The sequence below is a fragment of the Gopherus evgoodei genome, chromosome 1 (genome assembly GCF_007399415.2).
Source record: "Gopherus evgoodei ecotype Sinaloan lineage chromosome 1, rGopEvg1_v1.p, whole genome shotgun sequence".
Taxonomy (NCBI): Eukaryota; Metazoa; Chordata; order Testudines; family Testudinidae; genus Gopherus; species Gopherus evgoodei.
The window spans coordinates 244,668,526-244,682,444 of NC_044322.1; the positions used below are offsets into that span (position 1 = coordinate 244,668,526).

The 13,919-nt window shown below is 39.9% G+C and overlaps 1 protein-coding gene across 3 annotated transcripts in view; it reads right to left on the reverse strand.

The window, feature by feature from the left end:
* Positions 1–3,738: 3,738 nt before the first annotated feature.
* The window catches only part of LOC115639239 (solute carrier organic anion transporter family member 1C1-like), a 47,341-nt gene continuing 37,160 nt past the window's right edge, over positions 3,739–13,919 (reverse strand). For all 3 annotated transcript variants that reach the window (XM_030541728.1, XM_030541738.1, XM_030541726.1), the window contains 3 exons: positions 7,462–7,526; positions 6,058–6,175; positions 3,739–4,888 (listed from right to left, as the gene is read on the reverse strand). In XM_030541728.1, the coding sequence (XP_030397588.1) occupies positions 4,666–4,888; positions 6,058–6,175; positions 7,462–7,526 (406 nt within the window). In that variant the 3' untranslated portion in view covers positions 3,739–4,665. The remainder of the gene's footprint in view (positions 4,889–6,057; positions 6,176–7,461; positions 7,527–13,919) is intronic.

A 13,919-nucleotide genomic window follows, 5' to 3' on the forward strand; every position in this document is an offset into this window, starting at 1 on the left:
AAACACAACATAAGTTCTCTCTCCTCTCTCACCAAGGTCCTTCAGAATTCCAAGATTTGTTAAATATCAACATCAATGGCTCAGAGAGCTACGCAGCCAATGCCTTTAAAATTCTTGGGTGCAAGTTATGTAGTCCTGCACCTCTGAAAATGTTTAGATTTAACAGTTGCTGTTTAACAGCCTTTAAATAGAACAGAGTTGGGCAAACTTTTTGGCCCAAGGACCACATCTGGGTATGGAAATTGTATGGTGGTCCATGAATGCTCAAGAAATTGGGGGTTGGAGTGTGGGAGGGGGTGAGGGTTATGGGGTGGAGCCAGAAATGAGGAGTTCAAGGTGCAGGAGGGGGCTCCGGGCTGGGCATGGGGTTGGGGTGCAGACGGTGATGTGGCTCTGGCTGAGGGTGCGAGTACTGGGGTGGGACTAGAGATGAGGGGTTGGGGGTGCAGGAGGGTTCTCTAGCCTGGGACCAAGCGGTTTGGAGGGCAGGAGGGGAATCAGGGCTGGGGGATGGAGCGCGTGAGGGGTTGGCAGTTACCTCGAGCAGCTCCTGGAAGCAGTGACATGTCCCTTCTTCAGCTCCTACATGGAGGCCCTTCCAATGAGAGCTGTGGAGGCAGTGATTGGGGTGGGGGCAGTGTGTGGAGCCCCCTGGATGCCCCTATGTGTAGGAGCCGGATGGGGAACACGCTGCTGCTTCCAGGAATCATGTGGAGCCACAGCACACACACAGCAGGAGTACCCTGTACCCTGCTCCCCAGCAGGAGCTCAGGTGCCAGATTAAAGTGTCTGAAGGGATGGATGTGGCCCCTGGGCAATAGTTTGCCCACCCCTGGAATAGAAACTATTTCATTACCATTGTAAGCCTAGAGTATGTGATCCAGCTTCTTCCCAAATACAAAACGGACATATTTATTGAATACTTTTGCCTTTTCTGCATCAATAGTGGCAATTTTACCATCCCTAGCTGGTAACAGATTGATACAAATGCTAGAATTTCTTTTGTTCTCCAAATCATACCTGTGGAAATCTGGATCATGATTGTTGTGGCTGTCCGCCTGCACCCAAGGATGAGTGTTAGATTTAACATGGCATCTACAAAATAGCTAATTTTACATAAAACCATGACCAGGCCCTCTTTTATTTCTGAGTTACAGAACACAGTCACAAATTATCCCTCATGAATATACTGTAACCCTGGCATACGGATAAAAAAAACCCTATTAAGAGAGCACAGTTCAAAAGGCATGTGTGAGAAATATGTATGGCTGACATTGATACTTACATGGTGCTAGTGGTGCGGAGAGTAAACCATTACAAAATCTGTATTTCTAAAAAACAATTTTCTAAATTGGGGTAATCTTTGCCATAAATTGTCATCTGTAGATTTATTTTAGGCAGTGGCATTCTGTTAAGAACACTTCAGAACACTTTCTTTTAAAAAGACTGATTGAGGCAGAATTCCTGATTACCCTTTGGTCTCTTGATACAACCAATAGAGACCGCACATCTCAAGTCATCCTTAGCTATCTACCTAACTGGATGACCTCTGATAGTAGGAATCTGCTATTGACTATGTGATACTTCGCAATAGTTTCTGCAATGGAAACAATCATATCTACTTGGTAACTGAAAATATTCTTCTGCCATCACTGAAAGGTGTGATTTTTTTTTAACCTTACTGAAAATAAGTGTTGTCACAAACAAACCCAAAGGCCTTTTATAGTACCCCTCATTTCAATTTTAAGGTGATCGGGATACAAGCCACATAGAAAACCATCCACAAACTATGGGTATTGGTATAGATGGTTTGACTTTCTCTTTTGGAATCAGAAGGATATGATGCACTTTATTTTTCTTGAAAACTCTTGTCCTGTCCAGTCCCATCTACCACTGAAGTTTGAGACTGTGTCAATGTATTTGAATTATCCTTAAATTTCTGGCCTAAATCTGGGAATGTGTGTACAGATATTTGGCCTGAAGATAGCAATATGTCAATGCCTGACATTTCTGAGTCTGGGATTGAGTCAAGACCTGACCTGCATTCAACTGGCAATGAGCCAAGCTTCAACTTGTATGAGTTTGGGACCCACAAAGTCCAAGGATCTTAATCTGCAAAAGCAGAGGAGTTTGCAAGATTTGGCCAGGTTCATGTTTTGATTTCATCCCTTTCCCTCAACCTTTGTGTGTCACATGGCTTCTTAGATGTTTTGTTAGCACAATGAGACCCTCTTCCTTACTGAGGCCTGGGTAATACAAATATTAAATGATAATAAATAATAGAAGCCTTCAAGTTCTTTGATAACTAGAATGGACTAGATAACTTCAAACTGTAAATCTTACTCCTGCGGGAATTCTGCGCCACTGCGTGTGAGCAGAATTCATGTCCCCCACAGATTTCTTTGCTTCCACACCGAAAAATGACTTTCTGACAGGTAAGCAAAGGGAATCTGCAAAAGCAATCACGCATCAGTCCCTAGCTGTGCAGATTCATTGTTTCAGGCACCCAGAGCAGACAGCAGAGAGGTAAATCACCGCAGGGCTGGGTATACCCCGGCCAGTGGCTCCTACTCTGAGCCGGCATCAGCTGCTAATCCCGACTGGGCTGGAAGCAGGAGAGGACGGGACTTCCTCTTCCCCTGCAAAGACTGTCTGGGGCTGTGTCAGACCCACCTCCAGAAACCTTCCCCAGCTGCAGGAATCTCTGCTTCCTGCCCCCATTGCTCCTCAGCTGCGGGGGTGTGGGGGAAGGGAGTCACTGTACAGGGAGCTGCTCCACCCAATCTCCATGCATCTGGACCTCCTATACCCAGACACCCCCACTGAGACCCCCACAACTAGATTCCCCTGCTGAGCCCCAACAACCTTCATCTGGAAGGCCCCCTGCAGAGTCCCATTGCCCCTACACCTGGGAACCCCCCCCCAATGAGCCTCTGTGCATCCAGATCCCTCCACACCTAGATCCCCCACTGAGCTGCCTGCACCCAGATTGTCCCACACAGAATCCTCTCGCCCCCCAACCTGGATCCTTCCGCATTGAACCCCTTCACACTTGGATCCTGCCCAGCTGAGCCTGCCCGCCCCATACTGGTGCTCCTGGTGCAGACCCAGGCCTTGTGATAGGTCAGGGTCACATGCAGCCTCACCACTGAGTCCATGTCCCGGGGGTGGGGAGGCTGCACAGTGATCCTCACCTTCATACAGCCCGTGGCCTGTGCTCCCCACTGCCATGCTGGAGCCTCTGCATTTATTTATTGACAAATAAAACTTTCAGAACTTTAAAATACTGTGCACAAAATTTTAATTTTTTTGGTGCAGAATGCCCTCAGAAGTAAAATCTGACCAGCCATGGTACCACTCTAAGCTAACAGATTTGCCCTTGAGACTCAGTTCCCACGTGATTTACAGTCATGTGATGTGAGTTATGTTGCAAATAATATGACCCAGAGCTAAAGAATATCTGTCACTTGGCACTCTAAAGGCATTTATTCCTTTGAAGGATATTGACTGGAGTTTTCAGTAAACTTGTCAGAGTACCTTGTTCCATGGTCAACACGGATATTAACATTCAACCGGTTCTCCTTATTCATAAAAATATCAAAGAACAAATATAACCAAAACCAAGAAAATAATTGAATCTAGATGCTTTGCCACATTTCTGCCTTGATGAATTAAATAAATTAAAACACATAAATAAAAGGAAATAAACAAAGACTGCTGCTCTTAGGATTTATTTTATTATTCCCAAAGGGTCTTGTCATTGTTTTTTAAACAGATATATGTTATATCATCTTGCTTATTACATTGTATAAAAAGGTATGGAATTATACAGTTATTGAGTGTTAGCAAACAGTTAGAAACCATTTAAAACATAGAATAGCTGTATCTTTAATTCAAATTGCCTTTGGCAGAGTCAGAGGGAACCACAATGTAGTGGTTTTACTAGTGACAACTTTTTTGTTATTGATGCCATGATTGAACAGAGGTTGTGTGAGTAAATTTGAGAAGCAATTCCTAACCACAACACTGAATGGTCAAAACATCATGGATAGAATTGACCTGGTGTAGAGAGCCTCACAGAAAGCCCAAGACGCCACTTAACTGTTTCAGTTGGGTTGGTTGTATGGGGCATTTATTGACAAGCATCCATGGAAGGGGGTCTCTATGTCCCTTGTGTACCATGAAGCGTATTTCTAGGCCCATTCCTTATAGGTTAATGTGGAAGAGATCACTAAGATTGGGCCATGGGTTCCAGGCCACCCCTTGCCCCTCACACAAAGGGGCAGCAACTCCTATTCCAGCTGAAAATCAGAAGAGTTGCCGAGGAGGAACTCTGCGGCAGCCATACTGCCTGCCTTCAGGTTAAGAAGTGAACGGAATCTCCAGAACGCCCACTTAATTCTCTGCAAACAGTCTGTTACCCGGGCTTTGTGTGGAGAAAAGTGAATTTCACCAAATATTTTTAAGACAAATGTTGAACTGTATTTTCAGACCTATACACATTCTAAGACGATTTTTGGTATTTACAGTCAAAGCTGGATAAAGGGGAACATTTTCAAAATGGATGCTCAGTTACATCCACCCACTAAAACATGTTCACTTATGATGGATTTCTGTATGGAACTCCCTCTGCTGGTCAAAATTCCCCTGAAAAAATCCATTTTCCTAAAGTCGAGTTTCCTTTTCTGCCCAGTAGGTTGTCTGAATTAAATAGTCATTATTGACAAAATTATCTTTCCTGTTTTGTACTGAGACCATTCCTCTCCCTCCATTGGCTGTGATGTTTTCATCTTGTGGAACATACCTTTTCTTTAAGATGAAAAGGACCGCAATACTCAAGAAAACGGACAGGGTGCCCAAGACCACGGTTAATCCCAAATATATGTATCTATAAAAGAAGAACCCCAATCAGTCTTCCATTAAGATAATACACAATTAATGCCTCAGATACATCTGAAAGAACTCTGCGAAAGGGATTCATTTATAATTTCAAAAAAATTGGTAAAACTGAATGAATATGGTGTTTGTCTGTTTAACACCCTGAGTTTTAGCCATATATCAGGTACAGCATAGGCAGTGGCAGTACGAGCTTCCCACACAGCGAATCTACCAAAGTCCTTCAGTGGGAGAGGAATGTTTACATCTCTTCAGCAGTCAATTCAAGCCTGGGCAGTTTCATCAGAGATACCACCAAGACTGGCATTTCTGTGATGCAGGCATTTATTATTAATAATTATGAACTATTATAATTATTTGTTACTGTGTTACAGAAACACCTGGAGTCCCCAAATGAAAATGGAGTCCTGCCAGGTTCCTAATCTTTCTATTTCTTTCCATAGGACTATTCAAAACAGGACTTACTCCTTACCTAACTTCTTGTGTCCTCAGTGGTGAGATCTACCAGCAGCCCTGCTTCCTCCAAGTCTTTTCTTTACCAACCCCATTTCCCAGCATGTCTCGCTGTTCTAGTCTGTAGATGTTGTTCCATAGAACATGTCTGAGAATGTGTCTGTCCTGGGAAGAAATCAGTAACTATCCTGAACCTAGGCTGGTCCTTAAAGAGCTAGCACACCTTGTTACAGGCTTTTGTGGCTCCCTGACCATAATGCTTTGTTCTGATCCAGCTCTGTATTGTCTCCATGTGCAGCAGCAATTAGCTACCACAGTCTGGTTTGCACTAGAGCTAGTAGTTAAAAAAAAACTAGGGGTGGAGGGGAGAGATGTTTCTGCAGAAAATTTAAACTTTCTATAAAAAGGAGGGGGAAGTGAATAAATATCTGTCACAAAGTGCACCAAACTGAAAAGTTTCAGCCCCAAATAGCCTCAAACCAAAAGATTTTTGGTTTTCCATCATTTCCCTATCCCCCTATTTTTCTGGTTTTGGGGTTTTGCTTTCAAAAAAAGCAGATACCTTCCATGATCATTTTTGTTGAATTAAAAACCCAACTGTCCATCCAAAAAAGTTTTGACCAGTAATTTTCTACCAGCTCTAACTCTCAGTGTGTAAACATAATTAAAATCTGTGAGGTGAAAGAATGAATTCACCAAATCTCTTACCTAAATGCATTAGAATCATATAGCCTACACGCTCCTCTTCCCCCACACCTTTTGCTTCCCCATTTCAAGCATGTGGTGTCTATTGACACTCCAAAATACACAGGGGCTGGGACTCCTGCTGTAAGTATTAAACAAAGAGCATTAATGTGATTTTTGAATAAAATATTATTAATTTTATATGTTATGATACACAATAATAAGAACATAAGAATGGCCATACTAGGTCAGACCAAAGATCCATTTCGCTCAGTATCCTGTCTCTAACAGTGGCCAGTGCCAGGTGCTTCAGAGGGAATGAACAGAGCAGATAATCATCAAGAGATCCATCTCCTGTTGCCCATTCCCAGCTTCTGGCAAACACAGATTAGAAACACGATCCCTGCCCATCCTGACTAATAGCCATTGATGGACCTATCCTCCATGAATGTATCTAGTTCTTTTCTGAACCCTGTTATAGTCTTGGCCTCCACAACATCCTCTGGCAAAGAGTTTCACAGGTTGACTGTGCGTTCTGTGAAGAAATACTTCCTTTTGTTTCTTTTAAACCTGCTGACTATTAATTTCATTTGGTGACCCCTAATTCTTGAGTTAATGAGAAGGAGTAAATAACGCTTCCTTATTTATTTTCTCCACGCCAGCCATGATTTTATAGACCTCCAGCATATCCCACCCCCTTAATCATCTCTTTTCCAAGCTGAAAAGTTCCAGTCTTATTAATCTCTCCTCATAATAACAACAACTTGATTATATATATTAGGCTGATGTGAGCCAGTCATATCAGTTGCTTAAATAAGGAGTCAGATCCTGCATTCCTTGCACACTTAACTCTTCCATTGACTTGAGTGGGTGTTTAATGTGAGCAAAGGGTATATGATCAAGCTCTAATGCCCATTGAAGCCAGTAGAAAGACTTTAAATCTGCCCTTGACATCAGTGGCCTATATTTAGGCAAATTCTCACTGCAGTCAATGAAAATATGTCTGAGTAAAGACTGAGCAGAAACGGAGGCCCTATTCTATTCTGTTCTAGTTATTATACCATGACAATTGCTATAGCGTTTCTGAATAACTAGGTTAGGGAGAGGAAACTCAGATATGGTTTAATGTTGTATGAAAAACAACAGCTCTAGAAATAATGCTGCTGTTTCCTTGTTGCCTTTGTGTATTTTTTCAATATTTGTTAACATTTTTATAATAAATGGAAATTTTTTTTACAGGTTTCACAAAACACAAATTCTCTCACCGTTCTTCTATTCCTAATATTTGTCATATTTTTACCATTTAAATATGTACATGGCAGCTAAAATTAATTCTAGACAACAATCTAGGTCACTGCTGACATAAGCAGTTAATAAGAACAGTACTACAATGTATCCAAATAAGATGAAATGTAGTACCAAACTTACCCAGAACTCTTATTGCCAAGGTATAAATACCAAGCGCAAAAGATTTTAGTTGTGGTTTAATGCATCTAAAAAAAAAAGAAATGATTGTTAAAGTGAAATAAAACATTAATTACAAATGGAGGGCCTTGATTTTCCACTCTATTATGCTAGTTTTACTTTGAGATAATGCCATTGATTACAGTAGCACAACAACAGGCATGAATTTAATGTGATGACGTGAAAGTCAGGCCTAGGAATTCTTTACATCTAACTTCAATATAAAATTTTAAGAAGACAGCAGTGCATCTTCAAACTGGAACAACTTACTCACACAGCATGTGGGAAATTAGTTCTGCACACACACAGCCAAGCATTTCAAAAGCCTTCGAACTCAATGTAGTGATGGCTAGTAGTATGAACATAGCTCTGATGTAAGTAAATGAGTTTCGCAGACACAAGGACTGCGGGGCCATGCCCTTAGGAAAAAAACAAACATTCTGACCCTGGCCAGCGAAGACCTTAAGCACAGGCTTAACTTTAAGCATATGAATAGTCCCGCTGAAATCAAAAGGATTATTGATGTGCTTAACATTAGGCATGTGTCAAAATGCTTTGCTCTACCTGATACATGCATTTCCTTGTGTTAACGGTAGTTAATAAAACAATATATTAATGTCTTGGCCATCCTGTTAAGCATATGTAAGTAGATCAAAAAGAAGGCTGAAGCTAAATCTGTACTGTGGATAAATATAATGTTTTGGAGTTTAATCCTACAAGGTACTGGGTGCCTCCTGAGAGCTAAAGAGTACACACAAATTCCACTGAAATCAAGGGTTGTGGTGCTCAGCCCTTCTCAGGAACTGTTTAACTACTTGTAGGATTAATCCCTTTCCCCACACCTATGGGGAAAGTCACCTATGAAGACTCATTATTTTCCTCAAAACCATTTCCAGAATATTATCTAAGGATGGCAGCAATGACATACTGCAAGAAACAGTAATTTAGTGTCTTGAAAGGACATTCCAGGAAGTCATCCCTTCCAAGGGTATTTTAAAATAATTTTAAAGCCTCTTCAGAAAATTCTCATTTACTACAGCCCTTCATTTACACTGCTCCAACTGACCACTTTCAGGGCCCCTTACACAGCCACAGCAGTCTCAAAAAGCCTTAGTGTAAATAATAATCAGGCCCTCAAAAGGACACAAAAGGTCTGAATCAAAAACATAACTAAGTATCCAAAGTCAAAAGAGTTTCTTAGCAACCACATGTATAGGCCTGATTCTCTAATGCCCTGCCCTTGTGCCGTCATTTACACCAGTGCAAAAGTAAAATAGTCTCATATTTTTACACTCACTTTGTACTAGTATAAATGATGACAACGGTTGAAAGAAATTAGTGAATCAGGTACCATCGACAAATAAAATTAATCCATTCAGATGCTGGAAACCGAGAGAGAGAGAGAGATTTGATATCTGAAATCTGCTTCTTTATATTTAAATTTATCCTTTATTTAAATTATTCCTTATATTAAGGAGTTGCTCCCATTTGACTGAAAATTTCATCAGAGCATTTGTTTAACTAGTACAGGTGTAGGCAACCTATGGTACTCATGCCAAAGGCAGCACACAAGCTGATTTTCGGTGGCACTCACACTGCCCAGGTCCTGACCACCGGTCCGAGGGGCCCTGCATTTTAATTTAATTTGAAATGAAGCTTCTTAAACAGTTTAAAAAACTTATTTACTTTACATACAACAATAGTTTAGTTATATATTATAGATTTATAGAAAGAGACCTTCTAAAAACGTTAAAATGTATTACTGGCACGCGAAACCTTAAATTAGAGGGAATAAATGAAGACTCGGCACACCACTTCTGAAAGGTTGCCGACCCCTGAACTAGCTCCTCAATAGAATCTGTGTTTGCCCATGCAATGAAAGCCAGTCCGTTCAGAGAGAACTTAGGGTGACCCTTCTTCACTTTATAGCTCTCTATTAATAGCATGCCTTTACTTAAATTACTCCCGTCTGCATTTCATTAGTGTCACATAACTTCAGTAGTTTCTAAAGTCCTTTGGCAATTCTAATTAGCCTAATACCTTTAAAGGAACACTACAATAAATGAATCAGTCACTGGGCATAAGCACATTTCACTGATTATAATCCTGTAAACCCTTGAAGCAAATGACACAAAATCTTAAAGTCTTGTAGGGATTTAGCTTCTGCATTCATATACCACATTTGGATCTCACATTTCATATTTCACCAAGTACCAGAACCAACTTTCAATGTTAGAGTTGGCTGAAAATGCCAAAAAAAAAAAAAATTCATTGGCAAATGGTTGCTTGAATGAAAACTGCAAATTCACTTGGGCAGTAATTTTGTTTCTAAAGTGCACATATTTGCATTCTGTGAATATAAGCTCATTTTTTGATCATAAAAATTTCCTTGGAAAGCCAATCATTCAATGATTTCACAATAAAGAGCAAGTTCATAAAAATTCAAATATGTTTGGAGATGATTCACGAACAGACAAATGAACTGATTTATTTTGTAAAAAGAATTAATTTTATTAATTTTCTAGGGGCCAGATTCTGATGCCCTTACTCATGTTGAGTAGTTTGCAATTAGTCCCATTGGTTTCAGTGGGATTACTCAGAGAGTGAGGGCATCAGAATCTGGCCCACAATAAATTAACTAAATTAACTGATTTTTTAAAAAATAAATGTAGTCCCTTTTTCTGTTTGCAAATTATATGCAAAGTTTTGTGCATAAAGTTTTATCTTCTGATTTATGAAATGAAAAGTGTTTTTTTTAAATTTGCAATTATTGCTGAAAGCATTTCAAAACTGTTCCATATAGATAATTGAAATTGGAAAAATCACGTTAGCAAATCTCTAGGTGTGTGGAGTCCAGGCAACTTCAACTGACTTTGACAGGAGGAGTTTTATCCTCCCTAAATACTTCTTCAGGTAGAAATATAGATGTCTTTGAGTTGAAAATTTAAATGGTGGCTTAATAATTTATTACGCTGAGCTTTTATATTTCCTACACTCATTCCAACAATGATCACTGCTCATTCCGTACTGAGAATTTTTTGCAGATGATGTTGCTACACAAATGCAACTCGCCTCTTAGATGTGCTGTCCTGCTGGAAGAAGGGGCTTGTACTGGTGGAGTTTACCCAGGTTTGAAACAAAACTGGTGCAAACAAACAAAACAAGAATAGACAGGGTCTTAGTGACATTGAACCTGAAATCATCAATACATTTCAAGTAGGGCTCTCATGTGATTAAAAAAATTAAATGGGTTGTTAAAAAATAATGGAATACCATTTACTTAAACATTTTTGGATGTTTTGTACATTTTCAAATAAATTGATTTCAGTTACAACGCAGAATACAAAGTGTACAGTGCTCACTTTATATTTATTTTTGATTACAAGTATTTGCACTGTAAAAACAAAATAAATGGCACTTTTCAATCCACCTCATACAAGTACTGTAGTGCAATCTCTTTATAATGAAAGTTTAACTTGCAAATGTAGAATTATGTATAAAAATAATTGCTCTGAAAAATAAAACACTGTAAAACTTTAGAACCTCCAAGTCCGTTCAGTCCTAGTTCAGCCAATCGCTCAGACAAACAAACTTGGTTACAACTTGTAGGAGATAATGCTGCTCACTTCTCATTTACAATGTCACCTGAAAGTGAGAACAGGTGTTCTCATAGCACTGTTGTAGCCGGCATCGCAAGATATTTACGTGCCAGATGAGCTAAAGATTCATGTGTCCCTTCATGCTTCAACTACCATTCCATAGGACATGCTTCCATGCTGATGACGGGTTCTGCTCAATAACAATCCAAAGCAGACCGATGCATGTTCATCAACTGAGTCAGATGCCACCAGCAGAAGGTTGATTTTCTTTTTTGGTGGTTTGGGTTCTGTAGTTTCTGCATCTGAGTCTTGCTCTTTTAAGACTTCTGAAAGCATGCTCCACACCTCGTCTCCCTCAGATTTTGGAAAGCATTTCTGATTCTTAAACCTTGGGTCAAGTGCTGTAGCTAATTTTATATCTTTGCGTTTTGTCAAATTTGCTGTGAAAGTGTTCTTAAAACAAAATGTGCTGGGTCATCATCCGAGACTGCTATAAAATGATATATATGGCAGAATGCGGGTAATACAGAGCTGAAGACATACAGTTCTCCCCAAGCAGCTCAGTCACAAATTTAATTAACACATTATTTTTAACGAGCATCAAGAGCATGGAAGCATGTCCTCTGGAATGGTGGCTGAAGTATGAGGGGGCATACAAATGCTTAGCATATCTGGCACATAAATACCTTGCAATGCCAGCTACAAAAGTGCCATGCAAACTTGTTCTCACTTATAGACTCACAGACTTTAAGGTGAGAAGGGACCATTATGATCATCTAGTCTGACCTCCTGCACAAAGCAGGCCACAGAATCTCACCCACCACTCCCACAACAAACCCCTAACCTATTTCTGAATTATTGAAGTCCTCAAATTGTGGTTTGAAGACCTCAAGCTGCAGAGAATCCTCCAGCAAGTGACCCGTGCCCCACGCTGCAGAGGAAAGCAAAAAACTTCCGGGGCCTCTGCCAATCTGCCCTGGAGGAAAATTCCTTCCCAACCCCAAATATGGCGATCAGTTAAACCCTGAGCATGTGGGCAAGACAGGAAAGAATTCTCTGCAGTAACTCAGATCCCATCCCATACAACATCCCATCACAGACCACTGGGCATACTGACCTGCTGATAATCAAAGATCAATTGCTATATTAATTGCCAAAATTAGGCTATCCCATCATACCATCCCCTCCATAAACGTATCAAGTTTAGTCTTAAAGCCAGATATGTCTTTTGCCCCCACTACTCCTCTTGGAAGGCTGTTCCAGAACTTCACTCCTCTAATGGTTAGAAACCTTCGTCTAATTTCAAGTCTAAACTTCCTAGTGTCCAGTTTATATCCATTTGTTCTTGTGTCCACATTGGTACTAAGCTTAAATAATTCCTCTCCCTTCCTGATATTAATCCCTCTGATATATTTGTAAAGAGCAATCATATCCTCCCTCAACCTTCTTTTGGTTAGGCTAAACAAGCCAAGCTCTTTCAGTCTCCTTTCATAAGACAGGTTTTCCTTTCCTCGTATCATCCTAGTAGCCCATCTCTGAACCTGTTCCAGCTTGAATTCATCCTTCTTAAACATGGGAGACTAGAACTGCACACAGTATTCCAGGTGAGGTCTCACCAGTGCCTTGTACAATGGTACTAACACCTCCTTATCTTTGCTGGAAATACCTCCCCTAATGCATCCTAAGATTGCATTAGCTTTTTTAACAGCCATATCACATTGGCGGCTCATAGTCATCCTGTGATCAACCAATACTCTGAGGTCCTTCTCCTTCTCCATTACTTCCAACTGATGTGTCCCCAATTTATAACAAAAATTCTTGTTATTAATCCCTAAATGCATGACCTTGCACTTTTTCATTATTAAATTTCATCCTATTACTATTACTCCAGTTTACAAGGTCATCCAGATCTTCCTGTATGATATCCCGGTCCTTCTCTGTGTTAGCAATACCTCCCAGCTTTGTGTCATCCACAAACTTTATTAGCACATTCCTGCTTTTTGTGCCAAGGTCAGTAATAAAAAGGATAAATACGATTGGTCCCAAAACTGATCCCTGAGGAACTCCACTAGTAACCTCCTTCCAGCCTGACAGTTCACCTTTCAGTACGACCTGTTGTAGTCTCCCCTTTAACCAGTTCCTTATCCACCTTTCAGTTTTCATACTGATCACCATCTTTTCCAATTTAACTAATAATTCCCCATGTGGAACCGTGTCAAATGCCTTACTGAAATCGAGGTGACATTGTAAATAAGAAGCAGGCAGCAGCATCTCCTGTAAATGTAAACAAACTTGTTTGTCTTAGCAATTAGCTGAACAAGAAGCAGGACTGAGTGGACTTGTAGGCTCTAAAGATTTACATTGTTTCGTTTTTGAGAGCAGTTATGTAACAGAAAAAATCTACATTTGTAAATTACACTTTCACAATAAAGAGATTGCACTGCAGTGCTTGTATGAAGTGAATTGAAAAATACTATTTCTTTTATCATTTTTACGGTGCAAATATTTGTAATAAAATAATAATATAAAATGAGTACTGTACACTTTGTATTCTGTGTTGTAATAAAAATCAATATATTTGAAAATGTAGAAAAACATCCAAAAATATTTAATAAATTTCAATTGGTATTCTATTGTTTAACAGTGTGTTTAATCGTGATTAATTTTTTTAATTGTGATTAACTTTGTTTTTAGTTAATCACTTGAGTTAACTGATTAATTGACAGCCCTAATTTCAAGATTTCAGACAAAATCATGAGCCATCAAGCCTCACTTGTATGGGCAATCATTATTCAAGTGAGGGCTTGTCTACATCAGAAAGTT